The sequence below is a fragment of the Trichoderma atroviride genome, chromosome 3 (assembly GCF_020647795.1).
Source record: "Trichoderma atroviride chromosome 3, complete sequence".
In the NCBI taxonomy this organism is placed as follows: domain Eukaryota; kingdom Fungi; phylum Ascomycota; class Sordariomycetes; order Hypocreales; family Hypocreaceae; genus Trichoderma; species Trichoderma atroviride.
In genome coordinates this window covers 1,355,489-1,383,172 of record NC_089402.1, presented here as the reverse complement: position 1 = coordinate 1,383,172, position 27,684 = coordinate 1,355,489, and the positions used below count along the sequence as shown (strand labels likewise).

At 51.1% G+C, this 27,684-nt stretch overlaps 13 protein-coding genes across 13 annotated transcripts; 6 read left to right on the top strand and 7 right to left on the bottom strand.

The window, feature by feature from the left end:
- Nucleotides 1–788: 788 nt before the first annotated feature.
- TrAtP1_005674 (uncharacterized protein) lies at nt 789–2,285 on the top strand (the record flags this gene model as incomplete). The annotated part of the gene is made up of 2 exons (XM_014089142.2): nt 789–1,799; nt 1,857–2,285. 2 exons carry the CDS (start codon nt 789–791, stop codon nt 2,283–2,285), a joined length of 1,440 nt encoding a protein of 479 aa, XP_013944617.2.
- A 1,558-nt stretch (nt 2,286–3,843) lies between these two features.
- Nucleotides 3,844–5,098, top strand: TrAtP1_005673 (uncharacterized protein; the record flags this gene model as incomplete). The annotated part of the gene is made up of 3 exons (XM_014089143.2): nt 3,844–3,865; nt 3,939–3,959; nt 4,095–5,098. 3 exons carry the CDS (start codon nt 3,844–3,846, stop codon nt 5,096–5,098), a joined length of 1,047 nt encoding a protein of 348 aa, XP_013944618.1.
- Nucleotides 5,099–5,343: 245 nt separating this feature from the next.
- Nucleotides 5,344–7,193, bottom strand: TrAtP1_005672 (uncharacterized protein). The gene is made up of 3 exons (XM_066112809.1): nt 6,808–7,193; nt 6,717–6,750; nt 5,344–6,651 (listed from the first exon to the last, which is right to left on the bottom strand). The coding sequence occupies exons 1-3, from the start codon at nt 7,040–7,042 to the stop codon at nt 5,427–5,429; spliced, it is 1,494 nt and encodes a 497-aa protein (XP_065968895.1). The 5' UTR covers nt 7,043–7,193; the 3' UTR covers nt 5,344–5,426.
- A 3,121-nt stretch (nt 7,194–10,314) lies between these two features.
- TrAtP1_005671 (uncharacterized protein) lies at nt 10,315–11,327 on the top strand (the record flags this gene model as incomplete). The annotated part of the gene is made up of 3 exons (XM_014089144.1): nt 10,315–10,399; nt 10,467–10,797; nt 10,871–11,327. The coding sequence occupies 3 exons, from the start codon at nt 10,315–10,317 to the stop codon at nt 11,325–11,327; spliced, it is 873 nt and encodes a 290-aa protein (XP_013944619.1).
- A 126-nt stretch (nt 11,328–11,453) lies between these two features.
- TrAtP1_005670 (uncharacterized protein) lies at nt 11,454–12,686 on the bottom strand (the record flags this gene model as incomplete). The annotated part of the gene is made up of 2 exons (XM_014089145.2): nt 11,454–12,435; nt 12,505–12,686. 2 exons carry the CDS (start codon nt 12,684–12,686, stop codon nt 11,454–11,456), a joined length of 1,164 nt encoding a protein of 387 aa, XP_013944620.2.
- Nucleotides 12,687–13,382: 696 nt separating this feature from the next.
- Nucleotides 13,383–14,065, top strand: TrAtP1_005669 (uncharacterized protein; the record flags this gene model as incomplete). The annotated part of the gene is made up of 2 exons (XM_014089489.2): nt 13,383–13,497; nt 13,581–14,065. 2 exons carry the CDS (start codon nt 13,383–13,385, stop codon nt 14,063–14,065), a joined length of 600 nt encoding a protein of 199 aa, XP_013944964.1.
- A 111-nt stretch (nt 14,066–14,176) lies between these two features.
- On the bottom strand, nt 14,177–14,707 carry TrAtP1_005668 (uncharacterized protein; the record flags this gene model as incomplete). The annotated part of the gene is made up of 1 exon (XM_066112808.1): nt 14,177–14,707. The coding sequence occupies one exon, from the start codon at nt 14,705–14,707 to the stop codon at nt 14,177–14,179; it is 531 nt and encodes a 176-aa protein (XP_065968894.1).
- A 49-nt stretch (nt 14,708–14,756) lies between these two features.
- Nucleotides 14,757–15,410, bottom strand: TrAtP1_005667 (uncharacterized protein; the record flags this gene model as incomplete). The annotated part of the gene is made up of 1 exon (XM_014089146.2): nt 14,757–15,410. The coding sequence occupies one exon, from the start codon at nt 15,408–15,410 to the stop codon at nt 14,757–14,759; it is 654 nt and encodes a 217-aa protein (XP_013944621.2).
- A 184-nt stretch (nt 15,411–15,594) lies between these two features.
- TrAtP1_005666 (uncharacterized protein) lies at nt 15,595–17,485 on the bottom strand. Its single transcript, XM_014089147.2, has 4 exons — nt 17,249–17,485; nt 16,730–17,147; nt 16,215–16,644; nt 15,595–16,141 (listed from the first exon to the last, which is right to left on the bottom strand). Exons 1-4 carry the CDS (start codon nt 17,397–17,399, stop codon nt 15,950–15,952), a joined length of 1,191 nt encoding a protein of 396 aa, XP_013944622.1. The 5' UTR covers nt 17,400–17,485; the 3' UTR covers nt 15,595–15,949.
- Nucleotides 17,486–17,975: 490 nt separating this feature from the next.
- Nucleotides 17,976–21,118, top strand: TrAtP1_005665 (uncharacterized protein). The gene is made up of 3 exons (XM_066112807.1): nt 17,976–18,292; nt 18,353–18,624; nt 18,708–21,118. The coding sequence occupies exons 1-3, from the start codon at nt 18,215–18,217 to the stop codon at nt 20,308–20,310; spliced, it is 1,953 nt and encodes a 650-aa protein (XP_065968893.1). The 5' UTR covers nt 17,976–18,214; the 3' UTR covers nt 20,311–21,118.
- Nucleotides 21,119–21,510: 392 nt separating this feature from the next.
- TrAtP1_005664 (uncharacterized protein) lies at nt 21,511–22,350 on the bottom strand (the record flags this gene model as incomplete). Its single annotated transcript, XM_014089149.2, has 1 exon — nt 21,511–22,350. One exon carries the CDS (start codon nt 22,348–22,350, stop codon nt 21,511–21,513), a length of 840 nt encoding a protein of 279 aa, XP_013944624.2.
- An 864-nt stretch (nt 22,351–23,214) lies between these two features.
- Nucleotides 23,215–24,321, bottom strand: TrAtP1_005663 (uncharacterized protein; the record flags this gene model as incomplete). Its single annotated transcript, XM_014089150.2, has 2 exons — nt 23,215–24,197; nt 24,252–24,321. 2 exons carry the CDS (start codon nt 24,319–24,321, stop codon nt 23,215–23,217), a joined length of 1,053 nt encoding a protein of 350 aa, XP_013944625.2.
- Nucleotides 24,322–25,306: 985 nt separating this feature from the next.
- Nucleotides 25,307–25,834, top strand: TrAtP1_005662 (uncharacterized protein; the record flags this gene model as incomplete). Its single annotated transcript, XM_066112806.1, has 1 exon — nt 25,307–25,834. One exon carries the CDS (start codon nt 25,307–25,309, stop codon nt 25,832–25,834), a length of 528 nt encoding a protein of 175 aa, XP_065968892.1.
- Between the last annotated feature and the right edge of the window lie 1,850 nt (nt 25,835–27,684).

Here is a 27,684-nt window from a genome sequence, read left to right as displayed (position 1 = left end):
TCTTAAGGCTACCACCCCCAGCGTGATGGCACCAACCGACATTCGCGCATCCGTCTCTGGACTGGGTCGGGTTGGTTTGCTCGCGGCGAATCCAATCCTTCGACGCCCTTTCTTCCAGCCCATCAACACCGTCTCGCCCCCTCTGGTCAATCTGTTCATGCGATCTGCCCCCGCCGTCTCGACCCCGCTACGCGCAATGTCCACGACCCGGGTTCTCTCCGGAACAGTCGGTATGCAGCACAGAGGCTTTGGAACAGCAAATGGAATTTCTCGCAGTCAATTAGCTTCTGTCGAAGAATCAGCAAACAGGAACCCCGGAAACGCAAATCTTCAAAACGCCTTCTACCAGCTCCTTTTGAGAGCAAACATGCCCGGCATCTTGGTGGAAAGATATCAAACCGGCCGTTTTGCGACGAATGCAGGCACTGAGGACGCTTATAAAAGAGCACTGGCTGCTCTCAACAGCGGTTCGAGCACCGTGGCTACTGCTACAGCGTCACCTGGATTTGCGCGTGGACAATGGGCAGGAAACGAACAGGCCATCGCCAATGCCGCTCTCAGTGGCTCAATGGGCGTCAAGGGAGAGCCTATCCATGTTGTCGTCCAAGAATCCACTCGGTCGCTTGTCTTTCGCTGGGTCAAGTTCTTCGCTACTTTCATCGTATTCACCTATCTGTGCTTTGCAGCTGTGACAATCCTGATTGAGACGCTGAGCACCTTTAGACGTGGGCCAGGTGCCAAGGCCGACTCTGAGGTCAAGGCTGAAAAACAGACAACTCGATTCGACGATGTCCATGGATGCGACGAGGCCAAAGAAGAGCTACAGGAGGTTGTCGAATTTCTCCGCAACCCCGAAAGTTTCTCTGACCTCGGTGCTAAGCTGCCCAAAGGTGTTTTGCTGGTTGGTCCCCCCCGGTACTGGAAAGACGCTTCTCGCTCGTGCTGTTGCCGGAGAAGCTGGCGTTCCTTTCTTCTACATGTCCGGCAGTGAATTCGACGAAATCTTTGTCGGTGTTGGAGCCAAACGCGTTCGAGAACTGTTTGCTGCGGCCAAGGCCAAGTCCCCTGCTATCATCTTCATTGACGAACTGGATGCGATTGGCGGAAAGCGTAACCCAAGGGATCAGGCTCATTCCAAGCAGACCCTGAATCAACTACTCACAGAACTTGATGGATTCGACACGGATACAAAGATTATCATCATGGCAGCTACCAACTTGCCCAAGCTTCTCGACAAGGCTCTTACTCGACCTGGACGATTCGATCGACACATCAACGTGGATTTGCCGGACGTTCGCGGCCGCATCGCCATTTTGAAGCACCATGCCAAGAAGATCAGGCTGTCGCCTGACGTGGACCTTGAAGCCATTGCTGCACGCGCTCCTGGACAATCCGGTGCTGATCTTGAGAACATGCTTAATGTCGCGGCGCTACGCGCTAGCAGGGCCAAGGCCCGCGAGATTTCTAAGAACGACATTGACTGGGCATTCGACCGAATTACCATGGGCGCAGAGAGAAAGTCAATGGTTGTGACGGAGAAAGAAAAGGAAATGACGGCATACCACGAGGCCGGCCACGCTCTTGTCCAACTCTTCGAAAAGGAAAGCTCCAACAGACTTTACAAGGTTACGATTCTTCCCAAGGGCCCTTCCCTAGGCCATACCGCCCATGTTCCTGCCATGGATAAGTACTCTTACACTGCGGCCGAATATATGTCCAACATTCGCGTGCTCCTCGGAGGCAAGATGGCGGAAGAGATGCGATACGGTGATGACAAAGTCACTTCAGGTGTTTCCAATGTATGCTTAGCTTTTCCTTGTTGCTTTTATAAATCTGCGTGCTAACCACTGCCATAGGATCTGGAGAGGGCCACTGATTTGAGTTTCATGATGGTCACAAACTTTGGCATGTCCAGTGCTCTGGGGCCTGTTGAATATGGCAGACGATATGAGAATCTCAGCTCCGAGACCAAGGCTTTGATTGAAGGCGAAGTGCAGAGGTCGCTTAGGAAATCATACGAAGATGTGAGAAAGATATTAACAGAAAAGCGAAAAGAGCTTGATCTGCTGGCGCAGGCACTTGTTCAATACGAAACGCTGGATAAAGATGAAGTAGAGAAGGTGATCCGAGGAGAGAAGCTACTTGACCGAACAATTGTACCCAAGGGACCCCTGACCCTGCCGATCCCTGACGACATTCCTCGCCCCCCTGGCCTGGGCGTTCCTCAACCTCACCCACCTATTACACCAGCTCCTCCAGCTTCTGCCAAGTCATCTGCTACATAAGAAGCAAGGTGGCATTGGCGATGCCAAAGTGAAGATTATGGCTGGGTTGTGAAGGCATCATTTGGCATAGCGGAGCACAATATGGTATGCGATGAAGTGATAGATATCGAGCTGGGAAAGTGGGAAAACCACACTCCTTCTGTTATGTACATGGAGCTCTTCATTTCGCAGTAGCCAAAGGGATTTTGGCTATTGAGCAAGCCGAAGCGATTTTTTATGTTTATTTTTTTTTTGTTTCCTCATTCGGAATGATTTTCCATCTTGGGACTATTGAAAAAGCAGATCAAAGCAGAACCAGTCCCAGCGGCTCGGATGGGTTTGTACCCGTTTATTCCCTACCATGGTATGTGTCTGGAGGGAAGAAAGAGCTACATCTCACCGGAAAACGTATGGGCAAAGAGAGGGGGGAGAGAGAGAGAGAGAGAGCTCCTACGCAGTGAGGCGTGGCCTGAAATGAACACATTTGAACCAGAAATTGGCTCTTGGAGGGTGGAGGAGGGTATTTCTTGATGACGAAATGCTACTGTATTGTATTACAAAAATTCTATTTGTACATTTGATCACCGCTAGGCTTTTCATATACCTCGGAAACTGATGTTTCTCTTTTCAATCTATTCCATCTGTGAAGCACGACACTTGAAGCTTGAGGGCACGCACCTAGACGACAGAGTGGTGAGATTTGGAATTCACAAGATTGTACCTGCATCAAGCAACCCAGCTATTGCTGCTCATGTGCATATAGGTACGGAGCATTATCATCATTGCCGGGGGTAAAGAAATTCCTAATCTTGGTCAAAGGTGAGATCGCTCGACTCCTTCAAGATGCATCCGAAGCGTTACGTTTTACTCCATACTAATCATTGATACCAAGCAATAGTAACCAATTTATCTTTGTCACTTATTCCAGCCCCGAAGCCCGGACAGATGCCGGATATAACTTTTCTGCCTAGCCCACGGGATTATGTGAACTTTTGCCCTCCATCCTACGGAGCACCGTCGCATCCAAAGTGGCTCCCCAGCCCGCACGGCTCGGAGACGCTGCTGGGGATCCCAGTCTGTGCATCTTTGTCTTATACGCTTTTGGGGTTGTAGATTCAGATTCAGCTGGAGGCGGTGCCCTGTTGGTCGCTTGTGCATGTTACTACTCCGTACGTACATTCGGAAATATGCGTATGAGCTCTGGGACCACGTTTGGTTGGAGGAACCCTTTTTCCACCCCGCGATGATGCGACATGACGGGACTTGACGCGAAAAAAATGTTTGACAAGAAGAAAAAAAATGATGAAAGATGTGATTTGAAATCCGGAGGGGTTTTTTTTAACAATTCCGAGAAGATGTTGGAGCGGTAAAACAAAGTGTTGGTGACTTTTTTGTTTTATACCGGCGTTTTCTTCCTTTCCACCGCTGGGTTTTTTTTTTATAAGTGCGAAGCATACCTTTTTGATCAAGAGTTTTTTTTTATAATCGACAATTCTCGCAATAACAATCTTCTGAAAAACTCTCAGCTGCACGAATATTTGAATTTTTTTTTTTATAAAGGAAAAAGGCAATATCCAAAATGACCAAGGTTCTTCTCACAGGTATGTTGATGCTGCGGATCTCTTATTGTGTTGAGTGTAAAAGCGCAGCTTTGCTAACAAAAGGGGGAAACAGGTGGTTCTGGCTTCATCGCCGGTATGTCTATTCCGTTACTACAAGCTCATTCAAAACTGCATCTCAGTCCCAAACCCCTTGATTCAGAACAAAATCCAAGCATGCAAGCAAAGCAAAAAAAGAGAAAAAACTGACAGATTTCATCCAAAAAAACAGCCCACATCCTCGAACAGCTCCTCGCCAAAAACTACACAGTCATCACCACCGTCCGCACAAAGAGCAAGGCCGACCTCATCAGGGAAGCCCACGCAGACCTCGTCAAGAGCGGCCGTCTGTCCGTCGCCATTGTGCCCGACATTGCCGTCCTCAGCGCCTTTGACGACCTCGTCGCCAAGATCGCCTCGGGCCCCGACGGCGATCTCGAGTACGTGATCCACACGGCCAGCCCCCTATTCTTCACCTTCACAGACGCCCAAAAGGAAATCATCACGCCGGCGCTCAACGGCACGCGGGGCATCCTCGAGGCCGTCAAGCGGTCCGCGCCGTCGGTCAAGCGCGTCGTCATCACATCCTCCTTTGCGGCCATCCTGTCCGAGGACGACTTCACAAACCCCAACGCCACCTTCTCAGAGTCCTCCTGGAACCCGGACACGGTCAAGGACGCCAACCGGTCCATCGCCACGGGCTACCACGTCTCCAAGGTCGAGTCCGAGCGCCTGGCCTGGGACTTTGTCAAGAAGGAGAAGCCCAACTTCGACCTCGTCACGGTCAACCCGCCGCTGGTGCTCGGCCCCGTGGCGCACAGCCTCGCGTCCGTCGACGCCATCAACGCCTCCAACGAGCGCATCGCGGACCTGCTGCGCGGCAAGTGGAAGGCCGAGATCCCCGAGACGGGACCCGTCGACCTGTACATTGACGTGCGCGACACCGCCGCGGCGCACATCAAGGCCCTGGAGCTGCCCGAGGCGAGCGGCCACCGGCTGTTCCCCGTGGCGAGCAGGACGTCTAACCACGAGATTGCAAAGATCATCCGTGACAACTTCCCCGAGTTTGCGGAGCGGCTGCCCGGCCCGGAGGTCAAGGGCGGCGAGCACGTTGATGAGAACAAGGCGTACAAGTGGAACTGCGACGAGACCAACAAGCTGCTCAAGATTGACTGGATCCCTGTCGAGCAGAGCATGATTGACACTGTCAACTCATTGAAGGACAAGGGCATTTAGATACAACAAACGGTGTGAAAAAAAGATACACAAGTTAGAACAGGGGGCATTATGGTTAAGCTATAAATCGAAAAGGATTACATCTGTCTATCTCAAAAAGCTCGTTGTATAAGTCGACTTACCTGTTTCATTATCCCTTCTCTTAAATCCACCCCAACGTATATCTCTATTCTTATGTTTTCACGGATGATCTTTGCAATCTCGTGGTTAGACATCCTGTTCGCCACGGGGGAAAGTGGGTGACCGCTCGCCTCGGGCAGCTCCAGGGCTCTGATAGATCGTATACTTCTTCCCTTTTTCCCCAATACATCCCAGCATCCGAGTAAATTCACACTACCTTGTCTAGACGCACCTCATTCAACAACGGGCTCCTCACATGCCTCACCCTCCTCGGTGACTTCAAAGGCACCTCTATCGATCCCCTCGAACCGCTTTGGCTATTCCCTCCCTGCGGCCTCTGAAAGTCTCCATTTCCTTCACTTACACCAATAGATGATTCTGACATAGACCCGATGCTTGGTGAGCCTCTTCGGGCCAGGCTGGTAGGTGATAGAGGCGATTTCAAGGGACTAGCTCGACCATCCAAAGGGAGGCTCGGAAGCGCTCGAGTCGGAGGCGGCCCAGGGCTTGCCAAATGGCCAACGGGTGATGGCATTTCATATACACGCGACGGCAGCCTTGGAATTTCCGCAGCCGTGACACTATTATACTTATTTGGCGCCGAGCTAGTGGATGCATTCGACGTAGCCCTGACTGTGCTAACGTGACTGAAGACGCTGGAAATGCTAGTTTCCGACGGGGTGTCGTTCCTCGGTGGTCCAGTGGGAGAAGTAGTAAGTGAAATCGTTGTCGTTGCCGTTATGGTCTGGCGCTCTCCCTCTCCAGGGCTTCTTCTCACTCTGGACACCGAGAGGGGCGGAAGCGGCGCCAATGGCATTCCGGCCTTGTCCCGTACAGATACGTCTTGATATTGACGACGCTGGTTGTTGCGACGAAGACTCAATGCGCGCGGAAGCAAGAAACGGCGCTCTTGTAGCCGCGCAGGCGGCGTCAATGGAGCCTTTGGCGGGGCGGCATGTGAGCTCGATGGCGAAATAAGCGGCGACGCGGGAGGGCTACTGGATTTGATGGGACGACGACTGATCTGTCTTTTGTTGCGAAAGCGTATCTTCATCCTCAGGTGCCACACAATGAAGCCAATAATGACGAGAACCCCAACCATGACGGATACTCCAATGGTGACTTTCGTGGTGGAGGATACTTGGTTTGCGACAGTTGACCTCTGTCGATGCTGGTACTTTGAACTCTCTGCAGGGGTAGCCAGATGAATGGCAGAGAGGCCCGAAGCGGTCAACTCGGGTACTGTAGAAGGAATATCAGAGAGGTATTTTGTAATTGTGACAGTATGGAACCCTTCTTTGACGAATTCTGACGGAGTTGCAGCTGGGAAAGCAACAGCTGGTGCAGTGGACAGTTTGTCTTGTTGATGCATGTGTTTCTGTTCATCATCTGAGACGGCGTGAGCCTGACCTGGCTGTTCCAAGTTGAACAATCTATCACCACAGTCCACGTTAGCAAGCGTGTAGTTACCACAAAGAGCAAGGGAACTATATAATACCTTTCACAAGAGCTGATAAGTCGACTGATGAAGGCTAACACAAGAGTTAAATCGAGAAAAAAAGCACCATCTTTTCATGTATTCAACGCACATTGTTGATCAGCATCTTCCTTGCCGCTAATCCTGCATAATTGCGAGCCGCAATGATAAGGAATATGAAAAGCATCTCTTCCACCTCCGTGTCTATCTGGGAGCGCCCGACATATTGTGTCAAGCATCCCATTGCTGGATGCCAGCAAAGTCAAAAACTGAGTTTGGCATTCAGCAGAGCAACCAAACAAATCTTGAATGACATGAGAGCCATCAATGCAATTAGTTTTGTCCATGGCGTTTCGTCTCTAAACCTCTTGAGTGCTTATCTATCTGAATGTCATAGGAATTGATAGTGTCGTCGAGTCGTTAAATTAAGTACTGACTAATAAGCAAGTCATAAAGAAAGAGTCATGAATCGATATCGTATGAAAGCCAAGTGCCGTATATTGTAGAGGAAGAGATCAATGAAATTTAATACCAATCACCCCGTAAAGCCAAACGGCATGAATTGCAAAACGATCAAGGCGGCATATGGCCTCGAGAGGCTCGTGCGCCTACTATATATCCCGGATAAGTCGAAACTCGGTACGAGAAGGAAACACAAGTGCTTAGATGATCCATGGTCTTTTGGAAAGGGACACAGAGTATTTCAATCCCAAAATGGGCAAGTACCGGACGGGACCATATGCAGGTTTGGTTTCACACGGCTCCGCGGTGTACCGCTCCCGATGAAGCGGCCTCGTATGAGCTTTGGACTGGAAGCGAAGCTGCTTAGGTATGATTGCAGTGTAAGAGCCCAATAGTCTTCATGGGTTTCGGAGGCCATCGGATACGGCAACAGCGCTAATGCTGGAGTGGAAGCCATGCAGATACTATATTGGATGGCCTTGTTGGAGAGGAGTGTAGCCTAGGGACCCGCAACCTGGCCAAGCTGTAGATTATTCGGTATCAGCTCGCTTCCAGAAATTTTGTGTATCGTGTGGAACCATCTCGTAGGGGAAAAAAAGACCCCGGTAACGGATGATTGCTTCCTAGTGGCTTTCTCGGCCCCTGTTGTCTCATGGCTTCCTCGTGGAAGATCGGAACCTACATGGAAGAAACAGAGATCCGAAGGCACAAACAGCCCTGTGGCCAGTAAACCTCTTATTCTTCTGATTGCTCATAAAATGGATTGCCTAGCGATGTCAGCGTGATAATCTTAGAGTAAACACACTAGACTATTTTACTCTGTGATGAACCCGTGTGTTCCATTTTCGAAAGATGAGTCGCTTTCGTTTGTTCTAGAGCTGAAAATTTCACGTACCAGTGCTGCCCAATAGCCTGGCAGCAAGCTTGTACAACATGAATCTAGTTGAGCTCGAGTGTGTCCTGCAGTTGCTGGCGCTGCTTCACAAATAAGGCGACGCCTGGCAGAGGTGGTTTCTCAAACCAGCCAGTAGCATTATCTCATTCACCGCAAAATGGTGGGTGAGAGAGTCAAGCAAAGGAATACGATATTATTCGATGCAATGTTGGACTTTTCTGCCCCTCTCTCAGAATTTGTGACTGAAATTCATCCTGGCCCCAGTGAAAAGAAAAATTGAGCAACATCTATTCCTCTCTTCTAAATCAAGAGATCAAAGAAAAGAAAAAGAAAATCGTTGGTAGTAGGGCGTAGAACGAGACTAGTCATGCCTTTCGTAACGCCCCAAGTTCATGTAGGTTTGCGATAAGCAGGCATTGGTTCAATAGTCCCTGGGATAGGCAAAACCTAGCAAACAAAAAACCAACAGAGCACGCTCGCTTCCAATCCGTCACAGTCACTAATGAATCCCATGACAAGCGATATTCCATTTGCGGCTACACCCTGGTAGCAAGATAGAAGCCACTTGGCTGGGAGATAATGCAAATAGAATGCTGCCAAGGCCGCACTGAGGGTAATGGCAGAGAAGAAAAGAGTCAAGGTATCACCGACCACCAGGGAATAAAAAAGATAGCGAGGGACGGTGAAACCAACCCGTGTGCAGAACAACCACCATAATCCATTTTCGTCGTCAAAAACTCTATTTTACCCAGCACCACTGAGAGCAAATGGAGGGAGAGACGCAGAGTCTAATCTGTAGGAGTAGAGCCGCCCATGCGGCTGATAGCGTCGTGGGGGTCTCGAAACTTGCACGCTGGTGCAAACAAGCTGATGAACAGACTCTCAGCTAGCCACAACGACTTTCGTATTCGCTCAACCAGCATCCATCATCCGCCAGCGACTGAGAATAGAGCCTTCGACGTTTCAGCTAAGAAAGGCCTCGTTGTACTATAGCGACTAAAACGGAAGAGGAAGAGAAGGAGAAAAGAAGAGACGTGACGTCTTCGGTAGCGTTGTTTCCCTAGCTCATGCTGTCGGGGCCCGAGTCAAATATGTCTTCGTTATCAAAGGGGCTGCCTAAGCATGAGCGTAGATGTACCCTAGAAGAGCTGGCGCTCTCATGCCGTGACCCCAATGAACGATGCAGGGCGTCCGTATACAGAGCTTGGCTTACGCGACCAGGTCACAGGCCAATGCACGGAACCGCCGCCGGGGCACACAATCACAATCCTCCAGCGGTGTGACAAAGTATGTGAAAAAGGCCTGGGAGCAGATATCGGGCCTCTCAAAGGTGTAGTTGCAAGACGAGCACAACGTTAGCTTGCGCTGTAAACCCCAGCGCAGGCTCAATACGGGATCAGAGTCTGGATGCCCATCCTAGAAGAGTCTGGTCAGCTGAGCTCGTAGGAGATGGATGTGATTGGAAAACGGGCAGCCCTTGCATGAGTGCAGCTGGGAATCCAATGAGATAGACGGCGCTGGCGATTGCTATGCACGATTAGGCCCTTGGGGAGCCAATTAGAGGCGCATCCGATGGAAGGAAGGTTTATGCATCTCAGATATGTAGGCACTCTCGTATCAGGAACAGAAATTCAGCTCAGCGCATCCGTGTCTAGGTAAAGCGTGGAACAAGAACGAATGATGGTAGTAGTTTTAGATTTCCGGTCTACAAGCGTTGCTACTGAGGTTCCTCCTCTGGGTGCCTGAGGCTGATCCCCTGACTACCTGTACAGAATATAGCAGGTCTCGCTTCTAGTCCCTTCAACCATCCTTATTCAAGCTCCAAGCATTCCTACATTTTGGCAGAAACAACACATAGTTGTACAGTAGTATTTTGGGGCCTCTCTCCCCACTATCGTCGCAAGATCTGATCCTTGTATATAGACCGTTTAAATATGCGGGGAGAACCCCAAGCTCCACACCGAGTCTTCGCTCAGCCAAGTCCTCGGCGCGCCAATGGCTGTGCCTCGGCACTTTGGCGGAGTCTCCTCTGTTCCCCGGAGATGGATATGAGCTTATACTAGCAGCTTATATGCAACATCGCTGTCAATTACCGTATTCAATTTTCAATACATCATCTTACGTTGTTTTCTTTTTGTAACCACAGCTCAGCCTTTGTCCATCAATTTTTTTTTGAAGAGAAACTTGCCTGACGGGCTCAACTGGACTGGCTAAAATCCCACGCAGCCACAACTATCTTGTGCAACCTCTTCCCCCTCAACCATGTCCTCTCAGCTCCCTCCCATTGCCAAGGTTGCGGCCGGATCCAGCAAGCCTCGAGCCCAAGACAAAGTCGTCATCATCACCGGTACGTGGCCCCTCGCTGTGTATGACAAGCTCAGTTCTAAGCGCTCCTCTAAACATCTCCATCATAGGCGCCAACTCTGCGCTTGGCATAGGCCGGGCTACAGCCCATCAGTTTGCCGAGAGCGGCGCCCGAGCAATCTACCTTTGCGATTTTGACGCATCAAATCTTGAGGCCCACAAGAAGGAAATCAACCAGCTGTATCCCAATGTCGAGATTCAGACGCGTCAGTTTGATGCCGCGGATGAGGCCAAGGTCAAGGCCGTTGTAGACGATGCAATGGAACGCTACGGCCGTTTGGATGTCTTCTTTGCCAATGCCGGAGTTACAGGCCCCAACGTAGTCTTTACTGATATCAGCGCTGAGGACTTCATGAATGTACACAAAGTCAACACTCTGAGGTCTGTTTTTCTCTTCTAGATCCGCATCTTGGAAATCAACGCCTCATTCAGAAACTAACGACAATTTAAATAGTGTTTTCCTTGCTACCAAATACGCCGCCCCGGCAATGAAAAAGACATCTCCGCAGAAACCCAAGCCCAGCGGAAGCATCATCGGTACCGCCTCTGTTGCTGGCCTGCGCTCAAACGCTGGCAGCACCCCCTATTCATCATCCAAAGCTGCGGTTGTCTCCCTCGCCCAGACAATGTCCTACCAGCTTACGGGCACTGGCGTCCGCATCAATGCCATCTGCCCCGGCATCATTGAGACGGGCATGACTGCACCCGTGTATGAAGCTGCGCGCGCCCGCGGCAATGAGAAAAAGATTGGCCAGCTGAACCCGACGAGGCGGGGTGGACATGCTGACGAGGTTGCCCGCGTAGTGCTGTTCCTGGGCAGTGATGAGTCTAGCTATATAAATGGGCAGGCTTGGGCTGTCGACGGAGGACTCAGTGCAGGACACCCCTTTGTCCCAGGCAAACTGGCCTAAGGGATCTGTGCAGAATGCAGTCGGTTACAGAGTACTCGTATGTTGTATATTACGTCGAGGTAGGAAATTTTGTATATAATCATCTTGCCATCTTAATGTTGAGAACCAGGTGCCGTTTGGAACTGTTCATTGGGTATCATCTCCTCCACCGGCCTTTTCAGACGCAGACAACGCAGAAATTTGCCGCGCCGAGATTCGCTCTAACCAGGCCGCCCTCCATATGGCGTACTCCTCTCTACGACTCTCACTCAGGTAATCATACTTCTCTTGGAACATTGTATCTGCTCGCTGCTGCTGACCTTGCAGCCCGCCATCCTCATAATGATTCTCGGCCACGCTACTATCATGTTGGACGTTCATACTGATGACGTCTGCAATTCCATCGTACCAATCGGCCTCGAGCCATCCGTTTCCGCGGACTCTTGACACCGCAGCATCAAAGTCATCGTCGGTGATATCGGCCCAGCCTTCCCAGAGGGCATCCGGCTCTATTCCTTCAACCGTAACATCTTGGCGTGCTCGGCTCAGCTGCCCGACAATTTCGGTGCGAGTAGGGACGTAGTTTTCAGGCTGGATAGCCTGATCTTGATCGATATCTCTAAGTCGCATGGCGACAAAGAAGATTACAGCCGCGCATAACGCAGTTGCGTGCTCCAATGCCCATTCATCCTTTGTTTTACGCCCTCCTGGCAGTAAAATCGACTCCATGCCCGCCAGCATTGACGGCGCTAGTTTCTTGTGTCCAGGTTCAACGCATAAATGACGGATGACGGGTTGAATCCAGGGGTATATATCCGACTCCCTGACGCTTGCGTGCGCTTTTCGGTCTGATTTTAACGCAGTTTTCGTATCTGAGCCGGATCTCTTTCGGAATTGGGCCAGACTGCTGTCCTTGCTGGGCTCGGGCCTTGAAGGAAGAGGTCGTGATTGTGAGGATGCTGGCGATTCCCCGGCATTTCGCTGTCTAGAGCCTGCTTTTCTCGTCCTACGCCCACTCGCTGATGTGTTGGGGAGGATATTGTCAAGATGCGTATACAATCGCTTGTATACTCGGGGTGGGATCGGTGGGCGCGGCTCAATTGTCGGGAGATCTAGTGTAATCTTGAGTCTATCGCGATTGCAACTGGTTAGCAGCCAGCAAATTCATCAGTGGTTCGGCGGATGCTATCGTGGTTACCGGTTGCAGGCAATGTGGGCACAGGCATAGGGCCGGGCAATCTCCTCGTCCGCCTTCAGCGTGCTGGCTAGATGTCGAGATTGGGCCAGCAGGGAGCCGGCAGACTCGACCAGAGTTGAGGGGAGATCGGAGCCATACGTTGGCATCAACGAAACAAGCGCGAGCTCGACTTGCTTGCTCATTGTGATTGCCCGATGCTGGTGGTTATTACGTGTTGATGCGCAGTACAATACCAGAAAGCTCGTTTTGGAATAAGCGGCAGGCTCTCTTATTCGATGTTAGTTTGGATCTAGAAGAGAGACGCGAGGCGGGGCATGACGGGAAACGCGAGATCACGGGGTTCAGCTGATACTTACTACTAGCACCTATAGATAGCACTTCATCTTTAGCCAGGTATAGAGTATATGGCATTTCCACTTTGGCGCTTCAAGGATTGCTTTACACCGATTCTTGATTACTACATGTCAGCTCTATCGTTTATTCTCCCAGAAGCCAATCAAGTGGTAATACGGCTCTGTAAAGCACCCTCAGGCAATGGTTGACATGGGATTGCATCCTCTCTAGATAAGCCTAATCCGGCAACTAACTCTAGTGGGCGCTCCCCTGTTTGCGACCACCCCCGCCGCTAAAGCCAGGGCCTGCAGTCACCGCCGTTAGCGATGCCGCTATCACTGTGGCTCTGCAGAGTACCTGGCGGGACTCCATAACTGCGGCGGCCACCTCTCTTCCGCTCGACGTCCTCCCATTAGCATCCAGACAAGAACAGAATATTTGTTGCGCCGCTCTCTGCATTGCATCGCATTTTGTCGCATTGTATCTCAGCCTTGCTCTGTTTCATCGTCTTCTTACTTGATTGATAATCCCTCTCGCGCGACATCATGAGAGCGTTCTTCCTCTGCTCCGCCATTGCGGGCCTGGCCATCGCCCATGGCTCTCATTCTCAGAAGCCAATTGTCGATGCAAACGCCAATTGGATGACGAAGCACATGGCTGGTAAGTTTCTCTGACATTTATTTCATCATATCATTTTGGCTGTATTCTGGGCCATGTTCCTAACAGAGAGATTTTACGCACAGAGGAGCATCACGTCGACGGCTGGGACGCGGCCTCCTTTTTCACTCTCCACGACTACGACAGCGACGGCTACTGGAAAGGCGAAGAGCTGCTCCGCACCTACGGCCTCATGGACGATTCCAACAGGCACGTCTCCTGGGAGCGCCGCGATGATATCCTGCGCCAGCTGCTCGAGCTCATGGACCCGAATCGCGACGGCGTCGTCAGCCGCGACGAATGGACCGACTACATCTCACAAGGCAAGACTCTTCCGGACATGGGCACGGGGCCGGGCCACCACGGCGACGACGAATACGAATATGAGATTCATCATTGGGAGAAGTACCATGACGAGAACTCCAAGTTGGAAGACTTGAACCACCCGGAAGACATTGAGCATTTCCGGAAACATGAGCAGATGGAGGAGGAGGAGGAGAGGCTGGAGAAGATGGACCAGATGGCCATCATAGAGGAGAATATCCCCAAGAAATTTCTGCGGGGCAATTAGGATATGTGAGGACGGCCTTCCAGAGACGTTAAGAAGAGACGGATCAAATCCAAAGTTCATATGAGAGACGACGACGCCGAGAGACACGAAGTTGATGTAAAAACATTTTGTTCATGTACCATTATCATATATACTACTACCGCCTGTAATACGAACATCAAAGACGCAATGCCAGACCCCCGGCGCAAACGTCTTGACCTGCTCAGCGTGCTCAACCTTTGGAGTCCTCAAATCTGCTCCCGAAGCAGCAGCCCACGCCTCAAAGGTCCCTTGAATTGATCCTCGCCGTGACTGGATATCCCCCACGCCGACATTCTCGTGCAAATGCAGCCATGCTTCCGGGGCAAACCTTGTCACTTCCCAAGCGCTTTTCCAGACCGGCTCGCTCGTGGGCAAGAAGCCGCAGTTGACGTGCTCAATTTTCCTCGCGAGTCCCGTCTCTTGCATCTCCTCAACCCGCTCCAGCGCCTTCTCATTGCTCTCTAGAAAGACAATGATCCTCTCTTCTCCAGCTAGGAGTTGGCTCACCGGCAGTAGCAAATCGTCTCCCTCAACAACTTTGACACTCCACTTGTTAGCCAAAGCACCACGTCGAAGTCCCTCGACACTCCAGGGATTGATCTCCCAGCACAAAACCCTCATCCCTAGCGCCGCATAGGAAAACACAAAATACCCAATTCCGGCATACAAATCAACCGCCCAGATCCCCCCCCTGCTCCTCTCTGGTTCTCTTGGTCAGAGAAGGACGATTGAATCCCAACAGCCGTGCCTTCTCCTTCACGTTGCCACGAGAAAACATGGTCCATCTCGGCGCCCACTTCTGGAATATCCCGTTTTGCTTCGTGCCAACCCAAAAGGCGTCTTCAAAGTCACTCTTGGTAGGGTAATCTCCGACGCCTTCTGATGGTCCAAAGTCCCCAAAGAGCATCCTCAGCCCGCTTGGGCTCCTTCGCACATTCTCATCCCCCTCTCCTGCCTTGTGCAGCGGTATGCCCTCGTTAACAGCTAGATGCGTCACAACCCCTTGCCCAGTCTTGGAAATCTCTTGCAAGATGGATTGCCACAATGAATTACAGACAGCTTCATCGCAGACCCCTAAGATAGAGGCCCATGTTTCGCTTGTGAAACTTCCAGTCGGGAGCAAGGCGAGAGGCTCATAAATGGTAAAGCGTTTAGGCGCGGAGTTTATTAGACTCTCATTTCGTAAATCCTGGCCGTCAGATTCCAACGGCGGAAGAGATGCAGTGATCCAGTTCTGAATTGCCGCAGTGATGGGGTTGACGGGCCGTGGGCGTGCCTTGGGCTTTCTGTGCGAACTTTTGTCGTCCAGCTGCCGAGACGCCATCGAATTGAAAGCTAAAATGCTGTGCGTGGACTGAAGTAGAGACTTAAGCCAAGATCGGTTTTGTATGACTTTTCTTCTCTATCAATTCGCATTAGGTATACCAGACTGTAGACGTAATCGGTGTGGTGGAAGGTAACGGAGGAGGAAATGTCCAAAAAGCTTAGTTTTTTGCCTGCTCATCGACGCTTTTCACAATGCTAGCAATATGACAGTAGCTTCAGCACCACCAGCTTCTACATGGCCGGACTAATCCAAATTCCCAAAATATTGGCAAGGCAGGGCTATAAAACTTCTTTATCAAATTTTTTTCCGCTTTTTTTTTCTAATCAAATGAAATCGTCACTGCTGTTCGTTTCCGCTAGCCAGATCCCCAGCCCATCCTACCTATATTCCTAATGCATTGGCAATTCTTCAAATTCATGGATATCTCAACCCGTGTGCTAGTTTACATGCAAAAAACCCATCCCAACTCAACCTAGTCTAAGTTATACTGTGTACGCTCTTCACGTCTTGCCTGCCTTTACAGTCGAGGTAGCCAATCACAAAAAGTAGTCGCCCGGCGACCTTCTGCTTGCGGGCACGTGTCTCTGGTCATCTGGTACAGCAGAGAAAATGCTAAACTTGGGGGCCAAATCATTGTCCACCGTCATTATTGACGCGACATTGCCGCATCGGTAACAGTAGTTGGGAGCTGACCATACTGTTACGACAGAGTTCTCGTCGAAATGATACTAGGTTCCAGCGTATTAGCACAGCGCCCTCATATAAGAAGAAGGGAAAGGCATAGGGAAGGCTCCAACTCACCTTGTATCCTTCATTTACAAGTTGATGCGCTCTGGCAATCAATTTCAAGCCGTTGACATGGTTAAACTCCGTAGCAACTTTATCTCCAAACAGCCATCCCGCTCCTCTTGGGCTCACCGCCCACGTATCTATGTCGTCGGGATCTGACCATACAAGGTCGCAAAAAGCACCTTCATGGGGAATCTCCTGAGCACGTGCGACGACTCGAATCTGATCTATGGTTCTTATCTCGGGGCTCAAGCCGCCATGCACGCAGAGAAGCTCTCCATCAACTATAGCGGCGAGAACGAGGAAGTCAAAAACGTGGCAGCACGCCTTCCATACGGATGCGTTGCCGTACTTCTGCTGGCATTCCTCGTAGAAGCCGTACACTTGTGTGATTTGGCGCGATTCGTGGTTGCCTCTGACGAGAACAATGCGGTCTGGGTATCTATAGCGGTGTCAGTATCCGCACACAAAGGGCATTGCTGGGCTGAAAAAAGAGCAGAACAAAAAGGGAGTCGATGGTATCGTACTTTGCTTTCAAGCACATGAGCAATGTAAACGCCTCCAAGCTAAAGTATCCTCTGTCCACGTAGTCTCCGAGAAACACGAAGCGAGTCTCCGCGCTCTGCGAAGACGTAACTGTATTGATCGCGGGCACATCGTGATCTCCCTGCTTCTCATCCTCCACATCCTCGTCCTCATCAGCGTCACCGGGGCTGGCCCCGCCTCCCGGAGACTTTAGCTTCCTCCTCAGCTTTGGGTTTGTGATTTCCGTCGGGGGCTCGATGTCCTCTGATGTGATGACCGCGGTCATGGACTTCGGCGCCTGCACGTCAGTCTCGCCCGGCATGCCGCCGGCAACGCGGAAGAGCTCGAGCAGGTCGTAAAACTGGCCGTGGATGTCGCCGCAAACAGTGACGGGGGTGCAGACGGGCTGGATGTTGGACTCTGCGGGACTCATCATGTCAGCGCCTCCATGGACTTCCATCTCGCCTGCTCCCGGCGAGGGCATTCGCAAAACGTCAGCTACAAGGTGATGGGCTGCGTACCCTCCATCAAGATCTCCTTGACCTTTTCGCACAGCTCCTTCATGGCTCGCTCAGGCAGATAGTGGCACTGCTTGGCCTCCTCCAGCCACTCGTCCAGGCCGGCATTTGGCCCCAGGTTGGCAGGGCCGGGTCGGGGTACGTTTGCCGTCATCTTGGGGATCAAAGTATGGCAACGGCGCAACGGCTGGGTTGATTCAGCCCAACGCGATGCCAGTGCGTGCAAGGGATGATGCTTGATCAGCGGGCTAGAGATGACGGCGACTGAGGGCTTCGCTTGGTGGGGTTGGCCTCTCAACGCTTGTGGTTTCAGGGCGCCAGGGGCTGCGCTTCAGCGGGAGCAAGGCGCCGGATCTTTCTCGGAGGCCTGTGCGCTCGCTGTAGCGGCGAGTGATGGCTGCAGTGCCGCTGCGCTTATCGTTGATCCAAGTAAAGCGTTGTCCGATTCCTTGCATCTACCAAGGTACCTATTCAATATACGAGCGATACTGCGCTGAGATGCCTATTGCTATCAATATTATTTACTTTACAGACTATAGCCATTCTAAATAAACACATCTTCGCCCTTGTTTGTCTATTTTTAGCAGACGTTGCGCATGGTACGACCTACCTTGCAGCGATGCCAACAGAAAAGCAAATTCCATGGCCGCTCCCTCAACTCGGCTGCACGTGACTGCTCCATATTAGGTCAACCGCATCTTCGCCACAGAAACGCTCGAATAAGCCGGCACTAACTCCGTCTGCATCTGTTGCGAATTTGCTCTTATATTCCATCCAGCAGTCTATACGCCGCCATTTAGTGGGCCCGTGCTTTCTCATATGACGGAAGGCTACGACTCTTTTGACACTATCAAGCCTGGCTCTGACCTGGGCCTTCAAAACCGCGGCTGGCCGAGCCGAGACACCTTGATGCCCGTACATGCGCCTTTAGAACCCTGACGTTGCCCCCAAATCTTTACGATATGCACAATGGCGACTCAAGCACCGCAGGTCCTGTCTCGCAGGACAAACGGGGCGGCTTCCGCCGCGGCAAATGAGTCTGCCAAGGTGAGAGATGAATGTGAGATGCCCATCTTGTATGGTTAACTGATATGTCGCCTTGCACAGAACAAATCCGTGGCCGAGGGCGGCGCGTCTCGTCCTAGCAAGGGCAAGGGAGTGGCTGACAGGCAAAGCGAGGCTCGGAGCGCCACTCATGATGCGGAGTCGACAAAGGCCCCCAAGACCAAGACTCCTCATGAAGGTGAAAAAGTCATTATCCGCCGCCTGCCTCCGGGATTGACTGAGGCCGAATTCCTCTCCATCTTAGGCTCTGAATGGGCAGTGGGCAATGGCAAGGTTGATTGGTCTTCTTACGCCCCAGGCAAGGTTTGCAATGAGTATGTCCTTGGGATATTACGGCTAGATATCCTCAACCCCTTTCTTGATTTTGTTTTGAGACACTAACATTGGGCAACCCAAGGATCTCAAAACCATCACGGCCCTCTAGAGCATACCTTCATGTGATGCGTAAGGACTATATCATGCCGCTGAGTGATATCGTCCGAAATGCGACGTGGGAGGACGCCAGGTCCACCTTCAATAGTCCTTCTCTTATTGGACCTCCTGCTTTGGAAATTTCCATCTACAAAAAAGTCCCGGGGAATAAAAAACGGGTTGATGCTCGCCAGGGAACCATCGATCAAGACCCAGAGTTCATGGCCTTTCTCGAAGGTCTCGCTAATCCAGTGCAGCCAAAAGAGATTACTGACAACGAAGAGGTCGAGGATGCAGCCGAAACTAAAGTCACCACTACCCCATTGATTGAGTATCTTAAGGAGAAGAAGGCAAATAAGCAAAAGGAAGCTGCTTCTGCTAAAAGCGCTAAACACTCTAGAGAGGGCGCGGCAACTAAGGGAAAGTCTACGTCCAAGGAAGAAGATGGCTTGAAAAAGAAGGGCAAAGAGAACAAGAGTTCCAAGTCTGAGAAAGCTGCTCCCAAGGAACCTGTTAAAATTCTTACCAAGAAGGCTGCTGCTGCCGAACAATCTGCCGAAGCCGCCAAACCAGCTGCGAGCCAGGCGGCTGCTGCAGAAGCACCAACCCCCAAGAGTCGCCGTGCCGGAGTCTCCATCGCTGCCCGCATGCTGCAGCGAGATCTTGGTCTCAGTCCAGGTAGTGCCTATCGGCGAGCCCGACAAGATGCTGCTAAAGCCGAGTCTGGCTCTAAGGCGGCCACCACCGAAGAGAACAAGGAATCATCCGGGGCGGCAAAGGAGAACCAGCAGCCCTCTGTACCAGTTCCAGCAGAATCTACCAGTACCCAGGCGTCTGCTAAAGCTCAGCAATCGACCAATAGCTCTTCCAAGAGCCAACAGCCAGCGCGTAAGACTCGCAGTGGTAAAAACGCTGAAAAGACCAAAGTATCGGAAAAATCTGGGCAGGGTGCAACCACTACTCCGCCAGTGATCCTTAAGAAGAAGCCCGCTGCCAATAATGACGCAGATTCACCCAAGGCTGCTGCTGAGGCCGCCTCTGCCACTCAACAAAACAGTTCCAAGTCCACGGCCAATGCGGCAAACGGCCAAAAGGGCGGCTCTGCCAAATCTTCAGCATCGCAAAAGAAATCTGTCGCGGCGTCATCTTCCAACGCCACTCGTGGCTTTGTGAAGCACGCCAATTCTTCTCAGGGCATCACCGAACCTGTGTTGAAGCAAGCCTTGGAGGTATTTGGTACCATTACTTTTATCGAGGTAGATAAGCGCAAGGGCTTCGCGTACGTGGATTTTGCAGACCATTCCGGCCTTGCCAAGGCTATTTCTGCCAGCCCCATTTCCGTTGCACAGGGAACTGTTCAAGTTCTCGAGCGTAAGGATAAGAAACCTGCACCGGCTTCATCTGGTAGCGGCAATGCTGCTGCCGCTGCCACCCCATCCAGCGCCACAAGTAATAACGCTGCTCCTGAGAAGAGCTCAAGCAGCGGACGTGGAAGACGTGGAAGGGGTGGGAAAGGAGCTGCTAATACTAACAGCAATCAACCTGCTTCTACTAACGGTACTCCTATTGCGGCAACGAACGGCGGCTGAGCGATTCGCGACTAATAACCAAATCGACACCCTCCATTATCATTCTGATTTTGATCTCAGCGAACTCGTCAGCGCAGTGAATGTGCTTCCCCTAGTTGGGTTATCTCAAATTGGCTCCGCTGAATCATCTTCCTCACATAACAGGAAAATGGCCAGTGTCCTATCGAATACACCAAAAGCAGCGATCTATATGAGCCTCAACTCCAAACAGCGCACAATATTATCAGCAATTAAAGATTCCGTCACTGAAAGCGCAAAGCAAAACCCCCTTGAATGGGCCCACGCCGCTTTTTTCTACGAGCTGGAACCGGACCATTGAAGCCGTCAAAATTGGGCACAACCTACTGCTCCTGCGACAAATATTTTGGAAACGTCGTTAAAATCCTTTGCTGGGTGATCTCGATTTTTGACTCAAGCGATATATGAATACACACACATATATATCTTGACCAACAGACGCATAGGAGGAGAGATAGACTGTAAAGTAAACTGCAGGTGCATTTTTGGGGGGAGGTAAACTCGCTGGAGATGATGAGCTGCAGCTAGCTATCTATAACGTTAGTTTGGAAACATTGCTATTGCAAACGACAAGTATCTCTCTCGAACCGGCCTATCAGTTATGGTCTCTGGGGACAGATGTTTATGTTCGGTGCCAATGCTTAGTATTAATGCCTTACAAGTCACTCGTTTAACGGACCTTTAACGAATTTATAACAGATAGCCAGTTGTTTCCGTGAATGAGTTGAATGTCCACTACGAGTAGATGTAGACCGTGTACGAAAAAGTCCATAGACGAAATAAGGATGCAGACTGTTGTTAGTACCAATTCACAGCTACCAAGTAAGAAGAGCAAAAGAAACAACAATCTGTTGCATTTAATATCATCGTTACCCGCAAGGGACCATTTTTTCATAAATCTATGACTACCTAAGAAGAATTTTTGAAGGTAAAAGGACATCGTAACTTGACATAACGTAACATGACCATAGAAAGAAAGAAATCGGCAAAACGTCATCAAAAATACCCAAAGAAAGAAGGGGAATGTGGTAATAAAGGTGAAAAAAAGGGGGAGGGGGAGGTGAAGAAAAGGAGAAGAAGAAGAAGAAGAAAAAGAAGAAAAAGAAGAAGATAATGAAGAGAAGATAGAGAGAAAACGCAAATACAAACAACCCATCCCTCCATCTATCTCATACCATAACGTTACAACACAGCAGTATATATCCCACGTAAATCTAATCCAGAGAAAACAAAATACAACAAAACCGCTAATAGAAATCCTGCTGCGACGGCCTCGCCTTCCGAAGCGATCCTTCGCAGCCTAGCCTTCAGGTCGCCCACCCATAGCACCTGTCCGGCCTCACGCCTTGCTGCCTTCAGCCCAGGAAGCCCATCAAGACTGCGGGTATTGTTGGTCACCTGGTAGTCCAGCATCTGGTTGCCTTGGGTTTTCTTGGTAGCCCAAGTGTCCAGCGTGGGCCGCTGTTCAAAAACAGAAAGCTCATCAAGCTTTTCGCGGTCCTGAACCCCCTCGCGGAGGATTTCATCAACCCCTCTGGCGATGCCAGTGCCATCTTCAACATCTCCATCAGGGCTATAAAGCCCCTTCTTCACACGTGGCACACCAAATCCACAGCTAGTCTGAGTTTGCCAAATATCACAGAGAATGACGGCGCGAGCTCCATCAAAAATCTCTCGCTTGCCTTTGGCAATTTTGCGTATCAGAGCAGCAAAGGCTGGCTGATCCCACTCCACGACCGTAACACGACAGAAGAGTCGTAGGATTCGCGGGGAAGGACCAAAGCTCATAAACATGAGACAGAGGCGTCCGTTTTCGTAAGCATGAGAAATTGTTTCACACCCAGACCCAGTGCGATCAATGTAGGCGCATTGGTTGGGGCCAAGAACAGAAAAGTGCGCATCTTGTCCTTTGGGAGAAACATTGACGCGACGCCCATGGGTAGCAGCTGAGCCGGTGAAAAAGACGGGCTGGAGCTCTGCCCAGCGAGCAAGGTCATCTGAGAGCGAAGGGGAAAGCTTCATCTTGACAAACAGTCGCGGTGTGATGGCGGACCAGTTGTGCTAGCACGAGACGCTGGCACCAAACAGAAGGACACCACAACTTACAACGAATTCGATGACAAGTCAATAAAACAATTGATAAGGATAATATGGGCCGCTGAGTACAACTGGCCGTTGAGAGGAAGAAAAAATTGTAAGAGGAGAAGAAAAAAAAGAAAGAGAAGAGGAAAACCGAAGGAGTAAAAAGCCACAAAAGGGTGGTGTAAGCAGAGGGGAAGGGCGCAACTCAAAACGTCAGGCCTGAAGCCGACATTGGCGACCAAGCAGAAAGCGTCTTAATAGTCATGGCATTTACTGTTGACAGCGTCCCAAGCGGGTCAGGATTGATGTGACTCCATGGGTTGCAGTCAACAAAAAATACCGGTCTCTGGACACAGCTATGCAGCTAATATCCAATCTGCATAGCGCCAAGGAGTAGCCGGGTGGGTAAAAAGCAAAGCGGAGAAAGGACTGGTCCAAGTTCCATTGTTTATGGGCCGAGAGCGGCAGAGGACCGGTTGACATCCCCGCTGAAAATCCCGGTGGCGGAGAAGTGGAACCAGGGCCATGAAGGAAATCTTGTGCGTGGCCGTGTCCAAGGATCAGAGAAAAGCCAAGAAGTAAGGCTGAGGGAGCCAAAGGAAAAACCAACTGGGAGCACCATAATACAGATATAGCAAGGGAAAGGAAATCAAGCCAATCCACCAAACGAAAAGAGCAACTAGGCCCTAGCAACAACCGCTGCTTGCATACCATCCATCGTCTGGACAGCAAGCCATTCTCCGTGTAATCCACAATAGTCTGGCAAGAGCAAGTGGCCCCGAGAGAATGGAATTGATTGTGCATTTATCGGCTGATTGGATAGGCATGATAGTTGCCATCCTCGTAGCCCCCGTCGTCATCGAACACGGCGGCTGTGCTTCCAGCGGCGCTGTAGATACGAGGAGTCATTGGGTTGGTAGCAGTCCGGGAGATGTTGGCATAGGGCGCCTTGTTGACAGGTGTGACAGCAGGCACTTGCGCGTGTCCATTGTGTCCAATGTGTCCGTTGGGTCCGTGGGGTCCGTTGGTGTAACTCCGAGTGGAAGATCCCGAGGCTGACGACGTCCGGCCGGCGGGGCCCCAGCCCTCGATGAAGCTGTTCCGTCGATTTGTGATCGGTGGAGGTGGAGGCGCTGGAGCCGCCGGGGCGGGTGCAGGCGGAACCACACGCCTCTCTTCAAAGCGACGAGAGAGCCGTTCCTTTTCAGCTCTGTGCTCTTTCTTTTCCTTTTCCTTTACATTTTCCTTGTCCCTTTCTTTTTCTTTCTCTCTCTCGCGCTTGTCCTCTCTCTCACGATCTCGAGACTTTTCCTTGTCTCGAACCCGGCTGCGCTCCTCCCGGCTGCGCTCCTCACGATCCTCCTTGCGCTCCTTCTTGCTGGAGGAGCGAGAGAGCTTGGGACGTTCTGCCATCGACCCTGGCAATCCGTTGGTAGCGTTGTTAGAGAATGGAGGAGGGGCGCTGTTCAGCGCATTGAATTGATGAGACAGATTGCTGTATTTGGCCTTGAGCTCGGCGTAGTCCTGTGCCAGAGCATCATTCTCAAAGCCGAGCCTGTCGCTTTCTTCCTTACCGCGCTGGATCCTCTCCTGGAGAGAGGCGATGGTGTCTTTCAAGTTCTGGTTCTGAGACTTGAGGTCGGTATTAGTGACGGTAACCTCGGCGAGCTTCTTGTTGGCCTGTTCGAGGAGGCCTAGATAGCGGTCCCTTTCCGAGTTGGTCTTGTTGAGCTCCGTGTGAGCCGTGTTGAGGGAGTCGAGCAGGCGCTGCTCGTAATCGGACGTCGCTGCAAATGGGATTGAGCGATTGGGCACATGTGAGAAATTATGGGTAGACAAACCGTAAGCCGCCGAGTGCGAGACAGAGGCCCTCCGCCCGCCATTGGCGGATACTCGCTGATGGAGCGACATGGCTGGTGATGATGCGATGCAGTAATTTTTTTTTTTTTTCTTCCTTCTCTCTTAGAAGGCGAAGGCGAAAATTGATTCGACTTCTGGAGCCACCGACTGCCCAATCGTAGTGGGATGCAACGCTGCCCAACGCCCGCTGGGAGGGTGGCAGGGGTGCAGAAGCAGAAACGAAACGATGTGGGCGAGCCACAAGCAAGGCGACAGCGACCGAGGCCCTTCACGCAAGGTTCATTCGTCAACCCAAGCGCGCTATATGCACCGAAGAGCAGCGGAATATGCACGTCGCAGGAGAAAAAAAAAACAGCTGAGAGAAATGTGTCTCCGAATGCACAAATGCCAATGTGCGTGTGCGAGATCCGCACGCGATGGATGGGGTCGTCCTGGTATGGTTGGCCGGCTCTGCCAGGGCCAGATCGCTGAGTAAATGCTTTCGGATGCTGAAAGCGATGGTGCGCGAGAGTGGAAGAAAGAAGATGAGGAGGAAGAGATGAGTAGGGAGGAAGAAGATCAAGTAGGCAGGGACGAAAGATTTTTTTTTTCCTTTGCAGCCCCCGGCAGAATGCGGAATAATAACGTGGTATTATTATCTCAAGCCCAAGTCTGGTTGCCCGTCAGATGGAAGGCCCGTTCACACACACACTCACACACACAACACAAAATTGATAACAGAGGTGAGAAAAGGAGAAAAGAGGGGGGGATGGCTGCAGTCATAAAATAGGAATTTCAAACTGGATGAAGCCGGGGGGATCGCTGCCACGGGCACCAATTCCTGCCTGGGGAGGGCTCGCATATGGGCGAAGCCGTAACGCCTGGTGTGCGCATAAGAAAGACTCTGTCACCGACGGCCACAGAATGAACACTATCAACACTCAGGACTGCTTTGACGAGTCGAGATGGAGGGTGGCGCCATGTCAGCAAGGTACACACAAGTAGACAGTACGGGCAATCACATCAAAGTCCTAGACGCGCAATCGACACTCGTCGAATGGGCTTTGCCAGCGACTTCTGCTACCGTCCGGTCTCATCCATGCAATCCATGCAGCCTCTTTACGGCGTCGCTGGCTCATGTATCTGCTACAACGCCAAGGATGGGAGCGCCAGGCGCCAGTCCACCACTCGCTCACGCAAAAAAGGGGTCGAGACAGAAGCTCCTTTGCGGCGCAGACTCAGCAAGAAGCCCAGCCACGAAAGCCACTGTCCCGGGTCGACGCGATTCTGCGCACACGCCGCCCAGCGATTCCCATTGGCCGCGCATCAGCAGGGCTCATCAAGGCATCGAAGCCGTAGCGGCGGCTGCCTCGAGTCTAACGTCCACAGACACCCCTCCGGCCCTCCATCTTGTGCGCCATGCAGGAAGCCCAGAGGCCTGCGAGCCACAGGAAGCTTTGTCTACGGCCACTTTGAGCCGGCGCTGCAGCCTGCCGCGGCGTGCAGTGTGCTGGCACTGGCACTGGCACTGGCACGGGCGAAACGAATCGAAGGCGGGCGATCTCGCATTCACTCAAGTGTGTGAGTCACACCCTTCGGAAATGCAATGTGATGCCAGATGAAGATGCAGATAGATGGCCGTAGAATCACGAGGAACAGCTGCTTGGACGAACAAATGGCTGAGAGGCGTTTCGTTGGTTGGTTTATACTTTGTGCTTGGTCGTCTCTCTGTCTGTTCCAGACACTTGTTAGGTAATGGACGACAAACAGATTTCTCTAGAGTGTCTGCCCACCACGCAGCTCCCCACATCCTTTGCTCCGTTTGATACGGGCACCTACTCTACTCGTGCTTGTACCAACGAGGAACGGCCCGAGTCGTGTCGCGTGTGAGCCTTCGGAGCAAGGAGCCGTGATAGCTGATGACGAGAGATTCTGCTGGGGGCCGATGTCTACGAAGAGAAGAATAAAAAAAAATGCCGACCACCTGCCCAGAACAAGTCTATGCGGGCATCGTACAGTAAGCTTTGAGGAGAGTTCCGTGTGCTGCCGTCATGTCACCGCCCATGCTCGTATCTGCTCTCTGCCTTGTGTTAGAGCCAAGACATCAAAAGGCAAATCAGACTTTGGAGATGCGCGCTAGGGTGTTGCAGAGATCGGGTCGCAGGCACCTGCAGGCCTATCACGACCACCTCAGCCACATCTACTTACGTCATGAGAAAGAGGAAAAAGAAGTAAAGGCAGAATCTGTATTGTAGAGGATAATAGGCGGGTCAAACATGCAGATAATACACCGCTACATCCGCCAGTCAGCTGGGTGTTGTTCATGCTGATGTGTCTTCTCTGAGCGATTCAAAAGAGAAGAGAAAAGAAAAACCTCAGAATTCGCATGTTCAAAACCAGTCTGTTCAATCAGGTGACGAGAAGTGTCAGGGCAGGTACTACCAGAGACTTTTTGCTGTCATGTAAAGTACAAAAGCCGGACCTCGCTTCTGTTGGGAGGAAGGAGGGCAGAGGAAATAAGACGTACCTACCTGCTACCCAACGGCACCTGAATAAACATAAAACACGCCTCAACAACAAAGAAGCAGCCCGCACATATTCTATCATTTATTATAGTTTAGCTTTTATCACTTTTGTAAGGGCGCGCTCGAGCAGTCGTAGCACAGTACTTACGCAAAGCATCTTCAGGTCTCACGAGTATAGAGACGACAAAGTAGGAGCTAAAGGACTAGCACCCAAAACTACATAAGAATTAGCAATTTTTACTGCCTATTTGGCCTATTCACAGAGAGGAAGAAAAACAAAAGCAATAAGACTTATCAAAGAAAGATGTTTACTTATGAAAAAGCGACACACTGAGAGGATTGTAGGGTAGCCATTTTTGTTTCGCTGGGGGGGAAGCCGTAAAAGCAGTAGGTACAATATCAAACAGCCAACATGGTCCTTTGAGATGCTAGTACATCATTTCTGTAACATTGATGCCACGTGCATTGGCACATTGACCCGCATTTGTGCACACAAGAGCCCAACAGCGCATGAGCATAAATAAAAGAACTTGAGATTTCAACTCATCCAAAGCTGCTTACATCAGCTGTTCATACATGCCCAACTATTCTATGCTATTCTGTTACAGTATAGATCCCATCTGATGAACCATGGCAGGGATTTCACTGCCCCACGTCCGAAAGCAAGTGGCTCAATGTTGATGTAAATGGTACAGTATGAATCATAGATGCGGTAACCCTATACGAGCAACATCGCTGGATAAACAGCCCATGTTTCCAGCGTTAGTCAGGATTAAATAGCGTTGCACAACAGTATACAAACGTACTACTACCTGAATATAGTAGGTAGCTCGATTTGAAAAGCCATCCGTTGCAGACCTAGTACGGCAAACGAAGCTTCATCAAGGCAGTAGTAAAGCTTCATGATGAA